The sequence below is a fragment of the Letharia lupina genome, assembly GCF_014066315.1.
Source record: "Letharia lupina isolate WasteWater1 chromosome Unknown contig_6, whole genome shotgun sequence".
NCBI lineage: Eukaryota > Fungi > Ascomycota > Lecanoromycetes > Lecanorales > Parmeliaceae > Letharia > Letharia lupina.
This window is the reverse complement of record NW_023502975.1, coordinates 996,392-1,011,859: the sequence shown is the minus strand read 5'-3', so window position 1 is coordinate 1,011,859 and position 15,468 is coordinate 996,392. Positions and strand designations below refer to the sequence as shown.

At 50.5% G+C, this 15,468-nt stretch overlaps 6 protein-coding genes across 6 annotated transcripts; 5 read left to right on the top strand and 1 right to left on the bottom strand.

Moving 5' to 3' along the window:
* Positions 1 to 174: 174 nt before the first annotated feature.
* On the top strand, positions 175 to 1,931 carry HO133_009158 (uncharacterized protein; the record flags this gene model as incomplete). The annotated part of the gene is made up of 2 exons (XM_037300019.1): positions 175 to 354; positions 417 to 1,931. 2 exons carry the CDS (start codon positions 175 to 177, stop codon positions 1,929 to 1,931), a joined length of 1,695 nt encoding a protein of 564 aa, XP_037154845.1.
* A 5,807-nt stretch (positions 1,932 to 7,738) lies between these two features.
* On the top strand, positions 7,739 to 8,141 carry HO133_009157 (uncharacterized protein; the record flags this gene model as incomplete). The annotated part of the gene is made up of 2 exons (XM_037300018.1): positions 7,739 to 7,865; positions 7,906 to 8,141. The coding sequence occupies 2 exons, from the start codon at positions 7,739 to 7,741 to the stop codon at positions 8,139 to 8,141; spliced, it is 363 nt and encodes a 120-aa protein (XP_037154844.1).
* A 437-nt stretch (positions 8,142 to 8,578) lies between these two features.
* Positions 8,579 to 9,240, bottom strand: HO133_009156 (uncharacterized protein; the record flags this gene model as incomplete). The annotated part of the gene is made up of 6 exons (XM_037300017.1): positions 8,579 to 8,758; positions 8,838 to 8,938; positions 8,995 to 9,003; positions 9,060 to 9,093; positions 9,147 to 9,185; positions 9,238 to 9,240. The coding sequence occupies 6 exons, from the start codon at positions 9,238 to 9,240 to the stop codon at positions 8,579 to 8,581; spliced, it is 366 nt and encodes a 121-aa protein (XP_037154843.1).
* Positions 9,241 to 9,406: 166 nt separating this feature from the next.
* On the top strand, positions 9,407 to 9,730 carry HO133_009155 (uncharacterized protein; the record flags this gene model as incomplete). Its single annotated transcript, XM_037300016.1, has 2 exons — positions 9,407 to 9,502; positions 9,569 to 9,730. The coding sequence occupies 2 exons, from the start codon at positions 9,407 to 9,409 to the stop codon at positions 9,728 to 9,730; spliced, it is 258 nt and encodes an 85-aa protein (XP_037154842.1).
* Positions 9,731 to 10,834: 1,104 nt separating this feature from the next.
* HO133_009154 (uncharacterized protein) lies at positions 10,835 to 12,966 on the top strand (the record flags this gene model as incomplete). The annotated part of the gene is made up of 2 exons (XM_037300015.1): positions 10,835 to 12,814; positions 12,937 to 12,966. 2 exons carry the CDS (start codon positions 10,835 to 10,837, stop codon positions 12,964 to 12,966), a joined length of 2,010 nt encoding a protein of 669 aa, XP_037154841.1.
* A 1,111-nt stretch (positions 12,967 to 14,077) lies between these two features.
* HO133_009153 (uncharacterized protein) lies at positions 14,078 to 14,709 on the top strand (the record flags this gene model as incomplete). The annotated part of the gene is made up of 2 exons (XM_037300014.1): positions 14,078 to 14,250; positions 14,322 to 14,709. 2 exons carry the CDS (start codon positions 14,078 to 14,080, stop codon positions 14,707 to 14,709), a joined length of 561 nt encoding a protein of 186 aa, XP_037154840.1.
* Positions 14,710 to 15,468: the final 759 nt, after the last annotated feature.

Here is a 15,468-nt window from a genome sequence, read left to right as displayed (position 1 = left end):
TGGTTGAATATGTCAATTCTGAAGCAAACAAAAGTTGAAGTTGTCGGGAACGCGCCAAAATTCCGAGCCTAATATATACTACCGAGGTATTCCCGACGGGGCGTTTGTTTATTTTTCTCTTTCCGGGTGTTCTCCGCAGTCCTATCTTGCTTGATAGAGAAGTTGAATTCAACAATGGATCCTCGTAATCGCAGAACAGCATCCACTTATATCAATAATCTTCTACTATCACGTGGTCTTCTCAGAAATGGCGTGCCCATCGAGTTTGCGACTCCTGAGAATGCTGAGGGTGGGTTGGATGCGACAATGGGGCAGGTGATGAACTTAGTACATGATTTGATATTAAGGCGAGATGTATGTCAACCATTCTTGAACCAGGAAGTCTGTGCAATATGTGTACTTATTATCTACCACAGCGTGAATCCGACACACTGGCGAGCCTCTCTCAGAACCTTCAAACGCTTCGCATCTCCTCAACCCAGCAGACACAGATCGTCACACGCCTGCAAAACCGCAACGCGGACCTAGATAGGCAGTTGGCGTTGACCGGCGCCCAAGAGCGTTCCGCACGCGCAACGCTGCGGAGCGCGGAGACGAGGAATAGGGCGCTCCGGGAGGAAATGGTGCGGCTCAAAGGGACTGTTGCCCAGATACGGGCACAATGCGCAACAGACGTCCGCCGTCGAGATGGAGAGATCCAAAGGCTGAAGCGTCATTTAGAAGGGCGTAGGGGGAGAGATGGGAATGGTGGGCAAGTGGGCGTAGTAGTTGTCACGCCGGGTATGAGCAAGGGACCGCAAGGAGGACGAAACGCCGAGACAGAGGCGGATCTCGAAAGCCCAGCATACTCCTTGAAACAGGAGACGACGGACTTTCTGACGCAATTGAGCCAAGGACTCAGCGATGAGAACGATGCTCTGATTGGCCTGGTGAGAGGCACATTGGCGACTTTGAGAAGTCTCCAGGGGTTGTCGGAAACACGACCAAGATCCGAGATCGACGGAAGCTTAGAAGACGTGGATGCCGCGAACACCATCATGGGTGGGCCTCCGTCATATGAGACTCTGGCGACGAGCACGGACGAAGTGCTGGAGCACCTGCGAGGACTGCTCACAAATCCCTCATTCGTTCCATTAGAAGAAGTGGAGATCAGGGAAGACGAGATCCAGAGGCTAAGAGAAGGTTGGGAGAAAATGGCGGCACGATGGAAAGAGGCGGTGGCTCTGATGGATGGCTGGAAGAAGAGGATGGTTGATACTGGTGATACGATAAACCTGGATGATTTGAGGATGGGGTTGAACCTTGGCTCTGGAATACCGACGGTGCAGGAAGCTCAGGAAACATCGCTTCTGAAACAAGACGAGGAACACGCAGAACTAATCGGCTCGGGCATCCTCGAAGACCTCCACGAAGATTCCGAGGAGCCGTCTATGGACGATTTTGAGGCCAATCTACCAAGCCAAGTAGAATTCGATGTACACGCGAGAGGCAGAGTCTTGGGCGACATAGATGCGAACGCTATATCACCACCAAAGGTTTCTTTCCAAGCAATACCAGAAGAGAACACCACGTCTCTCGCAAATGACGAAGATGCCGTCTTACTGGACTTCTCGACATACAAACCTGCCAGTCCGTCAAAGCCCAAGTCACGCATCGCCCTTCAGGTAACACGTTTCCTCTCCCAAACAAGATCACAGCTTCTAACATTTCCCATGAAACAGATACAGCCAACCGCTTTATTGCCCGCTCCCACAATCCAGCAGAAACTAGAACGTGTAGAAGCGGAGGCCGACGAGGCAAAGAGACGAGAGGAGAATCGACCGCGGAAGAGCATTTCGAAGAGTGCTGTCACGAAGAAACTAAAGGGCAGCAGAAGAAGAAGTACTTTGAGTCCAGAAGAGCTAGAGAACTTGGTAATGGGTTTCTCTTGATTAGCCTCCAAATCGTAAATCATTATGAAATGCTTGATATCGGTGCGACTGATGATCATGATGTTGAAGTATTAAAAGGCTGTTGTTCGGATTAAGACCGACCTGCCTCAATTGCACCAATGCAAGCTTGCGTCGATGTCATGAGACCAGGTCCCTCGAATTGTTGCAGATTTCAGAAAAGAAATGCATAAATCCTTGGACAGAGACGCAGATAAATGGCTCTCATTCATCGTCCGACTTATGGCTCTCTATCGACGCATGCAACAGGCTTCATAGAGTAGAGTGTGCACGATCTTCTCAGCCGTGGGATTGTCGGGTAGTTGCTGTAATTTAGAAAAATGGCCCCAAGGAATATGGTATTTGAAGGAAGGAACGAGCAAGAGGTTTAAGCTTCTTTAGACCTCTACTCAAACATATTCTCACTTCTTCTCGAAATTGCAAAGTCTGGACATGAGCAATCCCGAATATACATCAAAGACCGCTGTATCTTCTCTCCTTTCTCTTCACCTCTTGCCACGCCCCTCTGCTGTTTTGCTGCGATCTCCATTACGCCCGAACGCTTTCAATCAACAACCCTAAGGCTCGTCCTATTCACACCCTTCAGCCATTCATGGTAATATTTCTGTTCCTCTCCTATCAATTCCACGACGGCTGTATCTAAGATACACCTCTTGCCATGCAATCTGGGCAAACGTTGTCGCATAGCACAAAGATTTCGTTAACGCCGTACCTATCCAGGTTAGATTCTAGCCAAACCTTTGCGGTTTGATAAGCCATCCTCGAGAAGAGTGTCGTGATTGCATTTGTAGCGGACGTGATGACGACAGCACATCTCGGATTGAAGTCAAGCAGTGAGTCCAGACGAGAAAACGTACCTACAAGAAGTATCAATAACATTCATTTATTCTTTACTTGCCGAAACCTTTAGCGATGGCCCTACTGGATCATTCAACATCGCATCTTTTGTCCACTTCGTGAAAAAGAGCACAACAGACGTATGTTTCTCGTTCTGGGGGATTCTACCTCTCCAACACTTTCTCTGCTTTCTGTCAGGCTAACACCGACGATCATCTCCAAAGCCCGCGATGCAGCTTCCGAAGAACATGTTCCGCACGACGTTGTTCTCTGCCTTTTGGGGGTCTTCGCTTAGATGAGCGACCAGGCTGCCAAATTGCGGCATTTCCGAGATAATAGTTAGGCATTTGTTGGTCAAGTTCTGTACACGAATACGTTCCCAGGCACTTCGTGGAACCACAGGTATTCGAGAGCACGATGATGTTTGGACAGATGAAGATCCGTCGGCGGCGCCGATACATCTCACTGTCGACGCAGGGAAAGGCTACCTATGCTGAACCGGTGAATTCTATGGAGCTAAGCGGCACCTGCGTTTAAGATCGTCTTCCCTACACCAATAATGTCAGCTGACCATCGGTTGATGCATCAAGCGCAAGTCTAAAAAAGTATCGCGCGGTTCCTGTATGCCGTCAACTGAGCATTTCATGGAAATGGTTGGTGCAATAGTTCCACTGCGGCTGAAGGAGCCACCAAAAGAGCAGACGGCTGCGCAAGGGCAAGGCAAATCCCGGTTGATAAGGCTGCTCGCAGATGTCGCCCACAATCCTACGAACAACGACAACAACCATTACGATGACAGTACATTTCAAACAGTTGTTGAAAGTCCTTGCTATAGATGACAGTTGCTACTCCGCAGATAGGTCCAGTCAGCTAAACTTTGAGACGTTCGTCTTTTCCGTGCCCTCCGGCGATGCACGCAGCGCCCGGATGCCCAAGGAAGTAGCAGCAGAAGGATGGTGAATCCGCATCCTGATCTCGACAAAAATGAGCGATATCCATGAGAGCCAAGCCATGTCATCCTGATATCATCAACAATGCCTGAGGATCATATGGTGCCTCTGGACGGATCAATCCATAATCTTCAGGAGTGATGAGTAATCTGACACCGCTTTACCCTGCTGGTTCTAGCGCATGGCGGTGCAGCCTCGTCCAACGACCACTACTCCTCCTGCAGGCTACGATGTTGCTATTCTAATACCGAAGAGTGCCCTAGTTATGGGTCACAAAAGTTCGCACTGTCAGACTTCGGAAACCCTAACACATCGCATTAGGGGCATGGTCTCCGACTACCGGGCTGAACGAGGTATGGCTCAAGCGCGAAGGATTGTCGTGTATCTGCATCCTTCCGGCACCAAACGATGAATGGGGGTAAGTCAATTGCGCAATTATTCTCACTGGATGGCCCCAAAGTCACGGCTTTGGCTTGCCTATGGCTAGGAGAATTCCTTGACCCAGGCGAGCTGAAATGGTTGGCTCCACAGGATGTTGGAATCATGCTAAGAACCCTGGACTACTTATTCCCTTAGAGCCTCGGGGCTGTACGTGTTTGACCTTATATGTCACTTCTAGATTTCGTATCTAAGCATTGATATTCGGACTGTGCCCGTCCTCCTCTCGGGGACTGCGATGGATTTTGCAGATGCCTAGTATCTTCGGTGCCTGGTGTGCCCAAGTTCTATGGTGGCACATTTTTAACTCCCTCTATATAGCAAGGACTTTATATAGATCCGACTGTCCCATGATACTACTTCCTCTGTGTCATCTGTTTATGTCATCGCCTTCCGTCTTCACTCTCATTGATTCCATAAATTTGTCTTTATTTCTCATTTTGCCACATCAGTACCATTTATACCATAAGCATAATCCAAATTTAAGAAGACAACGAGTGCCCTCACAATCATCGATCACTATTTCAGTCAACTCTAACACAACAAGCCACTACCGTTGCCGCCGCCATCATGTGTATCAAGATAGTCGAACGCTACGCAGTCTGTCGTTGCATCTACTACAGTCATGCTGTTGATGCCTGCCCCGCCTATGGCCGTCGTGGCCACAGCATCAAGACACAGGAGGTCTTAGTCGGCTACACGTGTTCGAGACACACGGTCAACGGCTCCCGCTCCGCATCCTCTCAACAATACAACTACCCTGACTCTGGTTATGCCAGCGGCAGTACCGGCGGACGCAACGCCGACGGAAGTTTTCGTCGGTGACGAAAGCTCAACATTCTGGACAGCATGGAAGTTCTGGAGGACCACGCAATTCAGCATTGCCAATCAAACGGGCAACGAGGAGAGAAGATGGCAGAGGGTATCGACAAGCGTTCTTGGGGGCGCGAGCCCCCTGCCTTAGAACTGTGAGACTATCCATTCGAATGAGTTCCCTTGCGCTTCACTTTTCCTACGGATTCACGACAAGAACGACCGCACAGCTGTGCTTGACGGCCTTCTTCTACGACAACACGAATTTCACTCTCATCTCAACATCGAGCGGCGGCATCATCGACTGCGTCATATGATCATGCCAAGGGTACGACTGGGGAGGAATGATTTGGTGTGGAACTATTTAAGGGACCAACGTGACCATGGGGCAGTGCATTGGATGAATGCATCGACCGGTCAATGCAGGTATGAGTGAAGAATTGAAAATGAGGCTTTTTTCATTGGGCATCAGCAGTCACATGAGCGTTTACTGTTATCAATTGAGTCATTTTTCGCCTTGATACCATTTACACTGTTGAAGCCGCAAGGCGACAGAGCTGCAGGCAGCAACACTAGCGTCTGGGACGTCAGGACTTAGAATTAGAAGGCGATGTGAGGCAGAGTCTCGGAAGCAATGTAGGACTGAGTCCTTCGTAATCACGCATCATACCCACACAGACGTCAATTGCTATTCTTGTGCTCGGGTCGTTGTCCGAGTTTGCCACTTGACAATATAATGACTCAATTGTAGAAGGATCGTCGGCAGAGACTTGACGTTGGCGGATCTTAGCCAATCAGAAAGTCTAATCATCAGCCTTACCAGTCGCGCTTGCCAATACGCGAATTCTCTTTGTTGTCGACTTATCTCTTTTCACGTTCTTTAATTTTCTTGGGTCTCCTATTCCCGAAGTAAGAAGTGGCTTCGTCTACAGAAGCACGCTGGGTTGGAATCTACTGGTGTCCGCTTCTCTTGGATGATACGAAGAGAATAATTACATCGTATGGCCTCCTGCGTCCAGAGGACCCCTATCAGAGCATTCTCTTGGGGCCTATGGTCATAAATTTTCGGGCCTCCTAAAATCCAGACAGCTCAATCGACTAGAGTTTTCATCCCCTGGTACAGGTACGTCCGATGAGACCTTCAAGCACCTTACCAAGGATCTTATTGTTGAGCGAATCAATGACGGCACTTTCAATCGGGTCATCGGCATTACAGTCATTGATCCTAATGCTGACCGTCCTGAGCAGCTCAATTGGAGAGTACCACGCATAGCGTGAATGTCCCGACCCGGTTGTGACGTCGCTACCCTGCGCTACGTTCGCCAGCATAGCTCGTTCTCAGTCGCTGACATTAAAACGTTCGAATTCAGCTGTGACAATTCGTGGACCAGTATGTTGTTCAAAGCCAGATGGCTGGGACGGACCTCCGTACAGCCACACAAAATGGCGTGAGGTATCAAAAGCGATATGCAATCGCGTGGGAACATGGCCGGATCATGCTCCAAGTCTAAGAAATGAGCAACCCTGTACCGAGCCTTGACGAAGAGGTCACGAAGATAGGGTCCATGCCTTCACTGTCGAACCCTTCAATATCAAATCACTGTTCGACAAGGACTGGGTTCTGAAGCAAGCAGCCCTTTTGTTCGATGCAGAGGACTCGAGAGCGCTCGAGTATTATGAGGAGAGAACTGTCGACTTTTCCCTAGCATATTTTGGACATTGGAGAACTGAGGCGCTAGGGGATTAGTTAATCACATAAAGTAAGGTACTGTCGCCCCAGAAGCGGCAGCCTTGCCAAGCGCGCGTATTAGCGTGTATCGAGGGTTGACAGTACTCGTATTCGTACAATCGTGCACTGTTCGCAGAACATCACCTCTGCTGTCTACAAACATTTCTCGAACGCAATGCAGCGAATTCAAGTCACCGACAGGCTCCTCGCTTTTTTCAAGTACGGCAAGACCCTGTCATCTCTGACAACAATTGGTGTGAGACGTCCATCACCCAGGGTACGCCTTCCCAAAATTGGTCACAATGACCGAGGTCTAGTAGTCTCATGATAAGGACATCATGCTCCTGGCCGCTGTGTCGGAAGCCTCTCGGCTCCAGAATGAGACCCCGCCGATGTATCTGCATTCTATGAGTCCCTGTACTAATCTGATCTCGCCAATCCACGCGATCTCAGAAGCTCTAAGTATTCTTGAATTTACGCGTTGCACGTCCACTACTCTGATTTGGTCTTCGCATGATTCCAGAAAGGCTTACCTTCCTATTCCGCAGCCACCGTCACTGTGAGGGTTTCTCTCTTGGGCCTTGGACTTTTTGCTCCCACGGCTTTCCTAGGTCAGATAGTCGAGACTGTAAAAGCGGGGACCGGTGATTGTACCTCATACTGGAGGTGCAAGTGGCTCAGGCTTTGAGGGCAGCGACAATCGCTTTGGCGCTGAAACATGGGCCTACAAAAGTCCATAATCACCCCGTCACCACTGGTATCGAGACTTCGATCTATCCCATTATACCGGCCTCCGTAGCCTGCGGAACTACAACAGTGGTCGTAACGAGCACCAACTCAAACGGTGCTATCACCACTTTCACCACCGCTTTGACTGCTAAAACCGAAATTACGACAACAAACTCACTAGGATTTACTGTAGTGGCTACGAGTACCTATGTCAGCACAGCTATTGCCATCACCACTCCTACTCTGCAGACAGAAACAAGTCCCGCCTGTGCTCAGGATAACACACCTATTACATGGCCGGTGGGTACGCCTACGAAATCGACTGCGGCTTCGATTTCTACGGTAGCGATTTTTCTGGTCTGCAGACCGAAAATCTGGCGGATTGTCTCTTGGCTTGCTCCGATTACACTTCCGAGGCGGGTCTGTACGGTGCAAGTGGTGCATCCTCTGTCGCCGCAAGTTCGCAATCGGCAGGCAACGATTGTTGCCTCAAGTACGGCATTCATGGAATTGACGATGAGAATCCCGGAATTCCTAGCAGTTGTTAAGTTCAATCTGAACATGCTGATCCCCCCACAACTAACACTGCAGCTGAACTTGGACCTGGAAACGCCTATACTGGAGCATTCGCCGGTAGTACTGGAGCCGGAAAAGCCAATACCTGAACTCCTGGAGGCAGTAACAGCAGTCGTTTAGCAGTTTCATCAACGGATACAGGCCTAGCCACGAACGGCTCACCCAGTACTGCGACCAACTCCTTCGCGGCACCGACATATTCCACGATCAACTCCACCTGTAGCAACAACACTACTTACTACCTTGACAGATTCGGACTTCAAGTGCGGACGTTGCCTTAATGGCCCCCACTGACACTTTTGAAGGATGTATCCAGTAGTACTCCCTTCTCAAAAATTGTCATGGTGCAGGACCCAAATTGTTACCCCATCTACACTTTCAGGGGCTACGGGCCCAAACTTATAGCTGAAGGCATGATCAATACCATAAATTTCGATCCCATGTAACCTCGTACAAAACGCATTGTGATCTATGATGTCCCAATAACAGCTAGAGCATATATCCCCAGCAATTGTGGTAATTCTCCGCTTGATACACCATCGTACACTCTGTGCCAATCATGCCTCCGGCGGCGCAGCAACTCTATCAGGAACCTCCGGCTTTACCTCCGTGACCACGTTCAGCAAATCCTGAACGACCTTATCCCCCGTCTTGCTCCCTGCCTCCTTGATCCGTTTCATCTGCTCTTCTGCATCTTTGCTGGCGTCTTCTTCTGCTTTCTTGTTGCCGCTTGTGTGCTATCCATCGTCCGTCGATCAGCTGCTGTGCTTACTACGAGCATGGGTGACCGAGGGAGTGTATGGAATGGGAAAGCACCTTCTTCTCGAATGCTTTGAATTCGTCATCTTTTTGCTTCCGGTAGTCTTCTATCTCTTTCTGCGCTTCGTTCTTGGCGTCTTTCACACGTTTCGATCGGTCTGGAGTCGGGGTTAGGTGGGCTGATGATCAGAGGGTGAGGGTATTGTAGGCATACATTCTCGAGCTGTAGATAGTCATTAGATTCGCAACAAAAGTATTGACAGGCCCTGGATAGCATACCTTGTTGGACTATCTTCTGGGCGTCTCTCTCGGCCTTTACTAGAGGTTTAGAAATTGCAAATTGGGGAGGCAGATAGCTGTCCTTACGTCGAGAAGGGTTTGGATACCCTTGGAATTTTGTGCAGACTGCAACACGGTCAGCAATTGGTCGTTAGCTCGTAGATTTACACGGCTTTACCATCTTTGCGGCTGTCTGCCCACGAGTGCGTAGATATCAAAAGAAAGTTGGCGATCGAGGTGGTGGAACCGGAGCTTCGAGATCCCTGTCTCCGCCAAGCGTCACCATCGCATCCCGCCGAAACCCTTTTCGCTCTTTTGCATCACTCGACCGCTACGATCTCACAGGCATGTCCAGGGCTGCGAAACTCACGCTGGCGGGTACATCGATAGGAGCCTTTGCGGTCGTTGCGCTTGTTCACTACCAGCAGAATTCCGAGAAAGCTGTGAGCCTCCCTTCCACGATGGACTTTCTAGCCCGGTTGTCTTGATCAACCGCTTACGTTCTACAGGCAATGCATGCTGGAGTGGTACGAGACATTGAACAACAACGGGTCAAGAAAGAACGGCAGGCGGATTTCGAGATGCAAAAGGCGCTGGAGGAAGAGTATAGAAAGGTGCAGCAGGTGCATGATGGTGAAGGAGGGCCGGAGAAAGCTAGGGGCAAGGGCTGATACTGCATTGGGAGGGATGAAAGATTGGATCGAGGACTGAGGCCATGTTTTCCGCAATCAGAAGATGTGTCCAAGCCAACGGCGCAAGAAATATACTGGAAAAACAGCGATATCCTTTGTTTGCCAGACCTGGAGGGCGCACTTGTCCCGGGAGGCAAGAAAAGGCGAAAAGTGGCGCATCCTATCATCGAAGTCACTCAACATATGCTGCTTCGAAGACATTAGCTCGGGGCTGTGTGTATCTACGGTCCGGTATGGATGAGGTACGGGGATACGGCGTGCATGCTGAGAAGTATCAAAAGGAGTGCTTCGCAAGTGGCGGGGAAAGATCCTTGAAGCCTGGAGAAATTTTGGAACCTGGGAAAATGGGAAAGTGGGAAACTGTGACTCCTATCTCAAGCATTGCTCGAGATTGTAATGATACTGTACTATTGATAGAAAGAAAAACTTTACGATCTATAGATCTGATCTTTATCGACAATCTTTCGTTGCCGATCCCTCCCACTCTTCTCATTCGTCATCATATGACTTGGCGTTTCGAGTAGATAACCAGTGGCTGGACCAATCATGGGGTGTTACGCCGGACTTTCGCTTCAACTTCAAACATGCGCACACCTCACCTCCCATTTACCCCTCACCTATCCTATCGATGAAGACCTCTCAAGATTTTAACAATAGCTATGCGCATAGAGAAGCCTGCTCAGCCTACCAATGTGACGGATCATGAATAACATGGAGCGTTCCTCGGCTACTTCATCACCGGCTGCTTCTTCTCTTGACGCCTTGTTATCGCAATCATCCTGCGGAGTGCGAGGAAACAGGGAGCGCCCAACAAGCTGCTGTTGCGGTAATCTGCACTGCGCCTATCTCAGACACAATGATGCAGCTCTAGAAGGACTGGAGAATCAGCTCGAAAATGCTGCGCGCATTGGCCAAGTAGGTGCATGCTTTTTTGGGAATCGTGTTTGATCCTTCGAATGAAACAATCCTTTCAGGACCCGTGCGACTTAGCGCATTTGAACACCTAGTGATTCGTATGTCAGCTATATAGTACCAAACTTGCACGCTTGAGGGAGCAAACCGCTCCCAGGCTCGTTGATAGGCATGTCGCTGACCTTCGCGCTACAGGCACTGCTCGCGCGCCATGAGGCATACATCGCTGAAGCGGCGGGGGAGCGGCGCAGGATGGTTGGGAGTATCGAGAAGCTTGAAACAGACAAGAAGGAGTCGGAGGTCTCGAATGCCCGGATAATAGAGGAGAACCGTTACCTACTGGACCAGCTGGAAGAGATGAATGATACGGTCTCCAACTCCGACGCGCACATCCTATCTCTCAATGCAACGCTTCAATCTACACGCAAAGAACTCGAGCGACTCACGGTCCTTGCTGCGCAAACGTCACACTTCGAAGCACAGTTGGCAAGTCTGGAGTCGGAAGCAGCTGACCTTCATCACCAATTAAAGTCTAGGGAAGAGAAGGAGAAAACAGCGGTACAACGATGGAAAGGCGCTGAGCGGACTATCAGTACCTTACAAGAACAGGTGGATCGAATAGACAGGGAGGCGCGAGAAGAACGCTTGAGGCACGCTGAAGTTGTAAGGAGATTTGAAAGGCGGAGGGCTGTCGAAAGGGAACTCGAGAACGCGGCTGGACACCTGAAAGGAGCGGCGGCCGCAACTACGCTTGGCGCTGACCGAAGCAGCAGCGTTGTCTCACATTTTGTCAAGGATATCCTCCAGGACAATGCCAACTTGCAATTAGGAATTGTGGAGCTGCGGGAGATGCTAATGGGTTCGAATGAGGAGGTAGAGAACCTTCGAGAGCAAATGATGCTTCATCAGCCTGTTCAGCCGCATCCCGAACGACCTGGATCCGGAGAAGACCTGAATAACGAGCTTGCGAAGACGCTTGGAAACGAGGCTGTACTCCCACCTGACTTCCATTTTCACCACCATTATCACGCCGCACCGAAAGTCAAGACTGCTAGAGAAAGGCCTGTTGGACTTGCAAGGACCAAGAAGCGGCGGAACATTACCTCGCCTGGATCTCGAACACCGTCTTCTGGTACTCAGACGCCTCACACACCACGAACACCCAGCGCTCACTCTATGCAAGTCACAGCAGGCTCCTCTGCTGCAATTATCCTATCACAAACATCTGTCACTATTCCTCCCATTCAGTCGCATCGATGGTCATCGCAGTCCTCGCACGCTCCTTCGTCTTTCCCAAGCTCTCCTCAATCCGCGTTCAGGAACTCTTCGGTGTTTGACACCATGGATGATAACATGTACTCATCAAGACCAACGACACCCGGGTCTACCGCTCTTGGATCGCCCACTATCTACCCCCGATATTCCAACCGTAACTCAGACGTCTCGACGAGGAGTCTATCTGCACAAACATCGTCTAGCGTACTCCAAAGCATATCAGGGGTACTGCGGGCCGCGAACCGATATGGCATGGACGAGTCTACGGAGACTGTCAAATTTCCTCCATCAGAGCACAGCACCATTCTAGAAGAGCCAGAAGATGACACCACGATTTCTTTCTTGGATAATCACTTTGACCCCAACAGAAATGCCCGACAGACGTACTCTCAATTGGAAGAAATGTGCCCTCGATTGCATCGAGCCTCGTCACACGAAAGCATACTACCAAGCCCGGGGTTCGACATGCCCAAACTACGAAGCAAGGACTCGCAAGGCTTCAATCCTCGATCTTCACTCGGCCCGTCTGTCGCCTCTATCGGCCCTGTGACAAGCTCCACCGCTGCCGTCGCTCAGGCATCCAAACGCGATCGGGGCTATGACAGCAGCAACTACAATCGCCTGCTTCTTAGTCATGCTTCAACGAGCCCGGCCACGCCAGCGTCTACCACCACAGCTGAGAAGTCCACTTTGGGTAAACGTGTCGGCGGGTGGATGTTTGGCAAGTGGGGCGATGCTCCCACCAAATCGAGTGGTAACCTTCGAGCCATAGATGCTTTGAGCGCTGCTGTCGACGAGAGATGCATAGACAAGAAGAAAGGCGACTCGGTTCGTGGTAGGAAGGCAGAGAAGCGGCTTTCGACTCATGTGGAAGCAGTGAGTATCGATAAGACGCTGCTTCAGGAGTCTCTGGAAGGGTGACGGCCCCTTCGACTTGAGCGTGATTTGACGTTTGATACCCATCTAGCTTTGCTTGCAATCTATGAAATTTCACACAGGACTCCGTCTACAACATTGCAGGAAAGTAACGTTTACTGCTAACGAACAGCTAGGGTTCTTATGATGAATGGGCTCCGAATCTTGAGCATTTTTTTGCGCCTGAAACGTGGAAAGTGTCTAACAGTAAGATCAACGTATTGACCGGTAATTTTCCAACCGATTCGATGGTCAGCTGCCGCTTGGAAAATGCCCTACCAGTGGTGCCACCTTCCGAAGCAATACTTTGCCCAGCTGAAACGTTTGTTTGCATCATCTTTTTTGCGCTCCTTAATATTTTCCATTCCTAATTCTGTGGGTACGGTCTCTCTCTGTCAATACTCCATCCATACGTCGCTTAAAGGATTGGTGGGAAGATCTGAAACTGGAACGACGGCACGGGCCACGGAACTAAAATTACGTGGGGGAGCCGGGCTGGTGGGGGCGTCTAAGACCTCTCCACTCTCAACATCTCATCCTCAAGCTCCGAATTCAAGCTTATCTCCATCAACTGCGACTCTGGTTTTTTTGATATCCTCTGCAGAAGGAACAAAGTGGGCACTGCATCGAGCTTGTAATCTTTGGATTCTTGGGCAGACTTCCTCTGGAAGGAAGACATCAGAAAGCTGCTTTCCCACTTATTCCATGTCAACACGGCTGTAGAGACCCCCACCGCCATAGTGCGAGCTCGTACGACTCCTTCCACGTATTCACGCCGGAACCCCACTAAGAATACCGGGATGTCTTATGTTGTTTGAATCAACTTCGACATGCACGTGGTCCGCGACGCCTCTGAAAATGCAGCAAAAGGTTAATACCCGCGTTAATTGACGGGATTGCCAGAAGCGATTCGAATCGACCATTCGTCTCCGTACCCTCGGCTTTGGACCTACATCAGCTATAGCTCTTTTGCAACTAATCCCGCGGTTTCGAAGTTGCCGGGTTGCTCATCCTATGGACTTGTGATATCCAGGCGCGATGCGCTCGGACCGTACTTTTCGAATCTGTCTTTATTCTATGCAATCACTGCATGTCGCGACTTCGGCTGTATAAGTGGAGCGCACCAGTCAACCCATAGACGGCATGGACTTTGACAAACCCTCTTCTGCAACTCGTAGTCTTGAACTTCAACGAAGATCAATACCAAAAGGAAGCATTCACAGAATGCAGGTGTTGATCATAGTCTCGCTCGCTCTTGTTTTTGAATTAATCAAATTCACTGAGACCGCAACCCCATCTCCTTCCGTCTCCTTAAGCCCCGAAAGCGATTCCCTTGTCAATAAGACGTCAGCCTTACAATTTCCAGTTAAAATCAATGTGTCAGGACCGGCAATAAGGTAAGTAAACAGCCACAGAAATAGCCCACACAAGCCAGGTCGTTAAACTCTAGCCTTTCAACTTTACAAAGCCCCAATGACTACCCAATTGACCCGTACCAGATGCGAGTCCCTGGCACCACCACGTCCCTAATCTTCAGTAAATACGGACCCCCAATACACTTAGAGACGTTCCTCAATCTCATCGCTAGAGCGCAGTACCAAATATGTCGGGCGGTGGTCGCGGCCCATGGAGATGGGCCTGTGCCGCAGCCCAATTTCGAATGGTCTGAGGCGAAGCTGTATGTCAGAATCAGTCGCCCACTCGCTCAGGAAGACTTGACCTGGTTGATACTGGCGGACACGTTGGAAGGGTCGAGATTGTTTTTCGATGGACTGCGGGTGTGGTTTGAGACCTCGATCACCATCTTGGATGATACTGCGGGACCCGTGGGGAGCGGAAGCGTTACGTTCTGGTGATGGTCGCTGAACGAGACCAATGGGTGTGTGTGACTGAAAGACGAGCCTCGTAGTTGTGAGAAGGTCTGACAGAGTCGGATCTCCCATTATGAGCATTCAACAGGAGAAAAGCTCTCTTACTCCTCATCTGCGCACCGTTTTTGTAGGTATCGATCGGAATAAGCGGACCACGGAACCTATGACAGGCAGAAACGTCAGGTCGTCCTCAGCGAGGAACAAGTCCTCGTGCCAACACCGTGACCGAGCCTAAGGTACCTCACGGCCTATCCGATCAACCCTGATCAAATAGCAGGTGCACTCCATCATCGACGGAAAACACTCCAACGAGCGAACGGACCCGTCCTGCAATCAAGCCTCCGCGCCCGCTTCCGCATCATCCGGCCATCACCCACCGTCGACGCCGGTCCCCGTCGCTCCGGAAGTCTGTCGTCCGACGGTCCCCAACGGTGGAGGACTATCCTAGCCGCACGGCATACCGTCTCGATCCTGGCTGCTGGGGCGCAGGAGCCGGGATCGTTGCTCAAGGGTAGCCGTCGTGCTTGGGTCCCTCTTTCCCCCTTCCTTCCTTCCTTCCTTCTTTCTCGTCCTTTCACAGTCTCTCCGTGGCTCGGGTCCTCGTTCCACGTGTTTTTGGCAGTCTCGTGGACGTGGCGATCGAACTCGCGGGTATCCGGCTGACTTCGTTCGGGTCGTCGGAGGGGTTGCGGCGGAGGAGGCCGTTCGGGCTCGCTCGCTTTGGCAGAGGAGGACGGTTGCGAG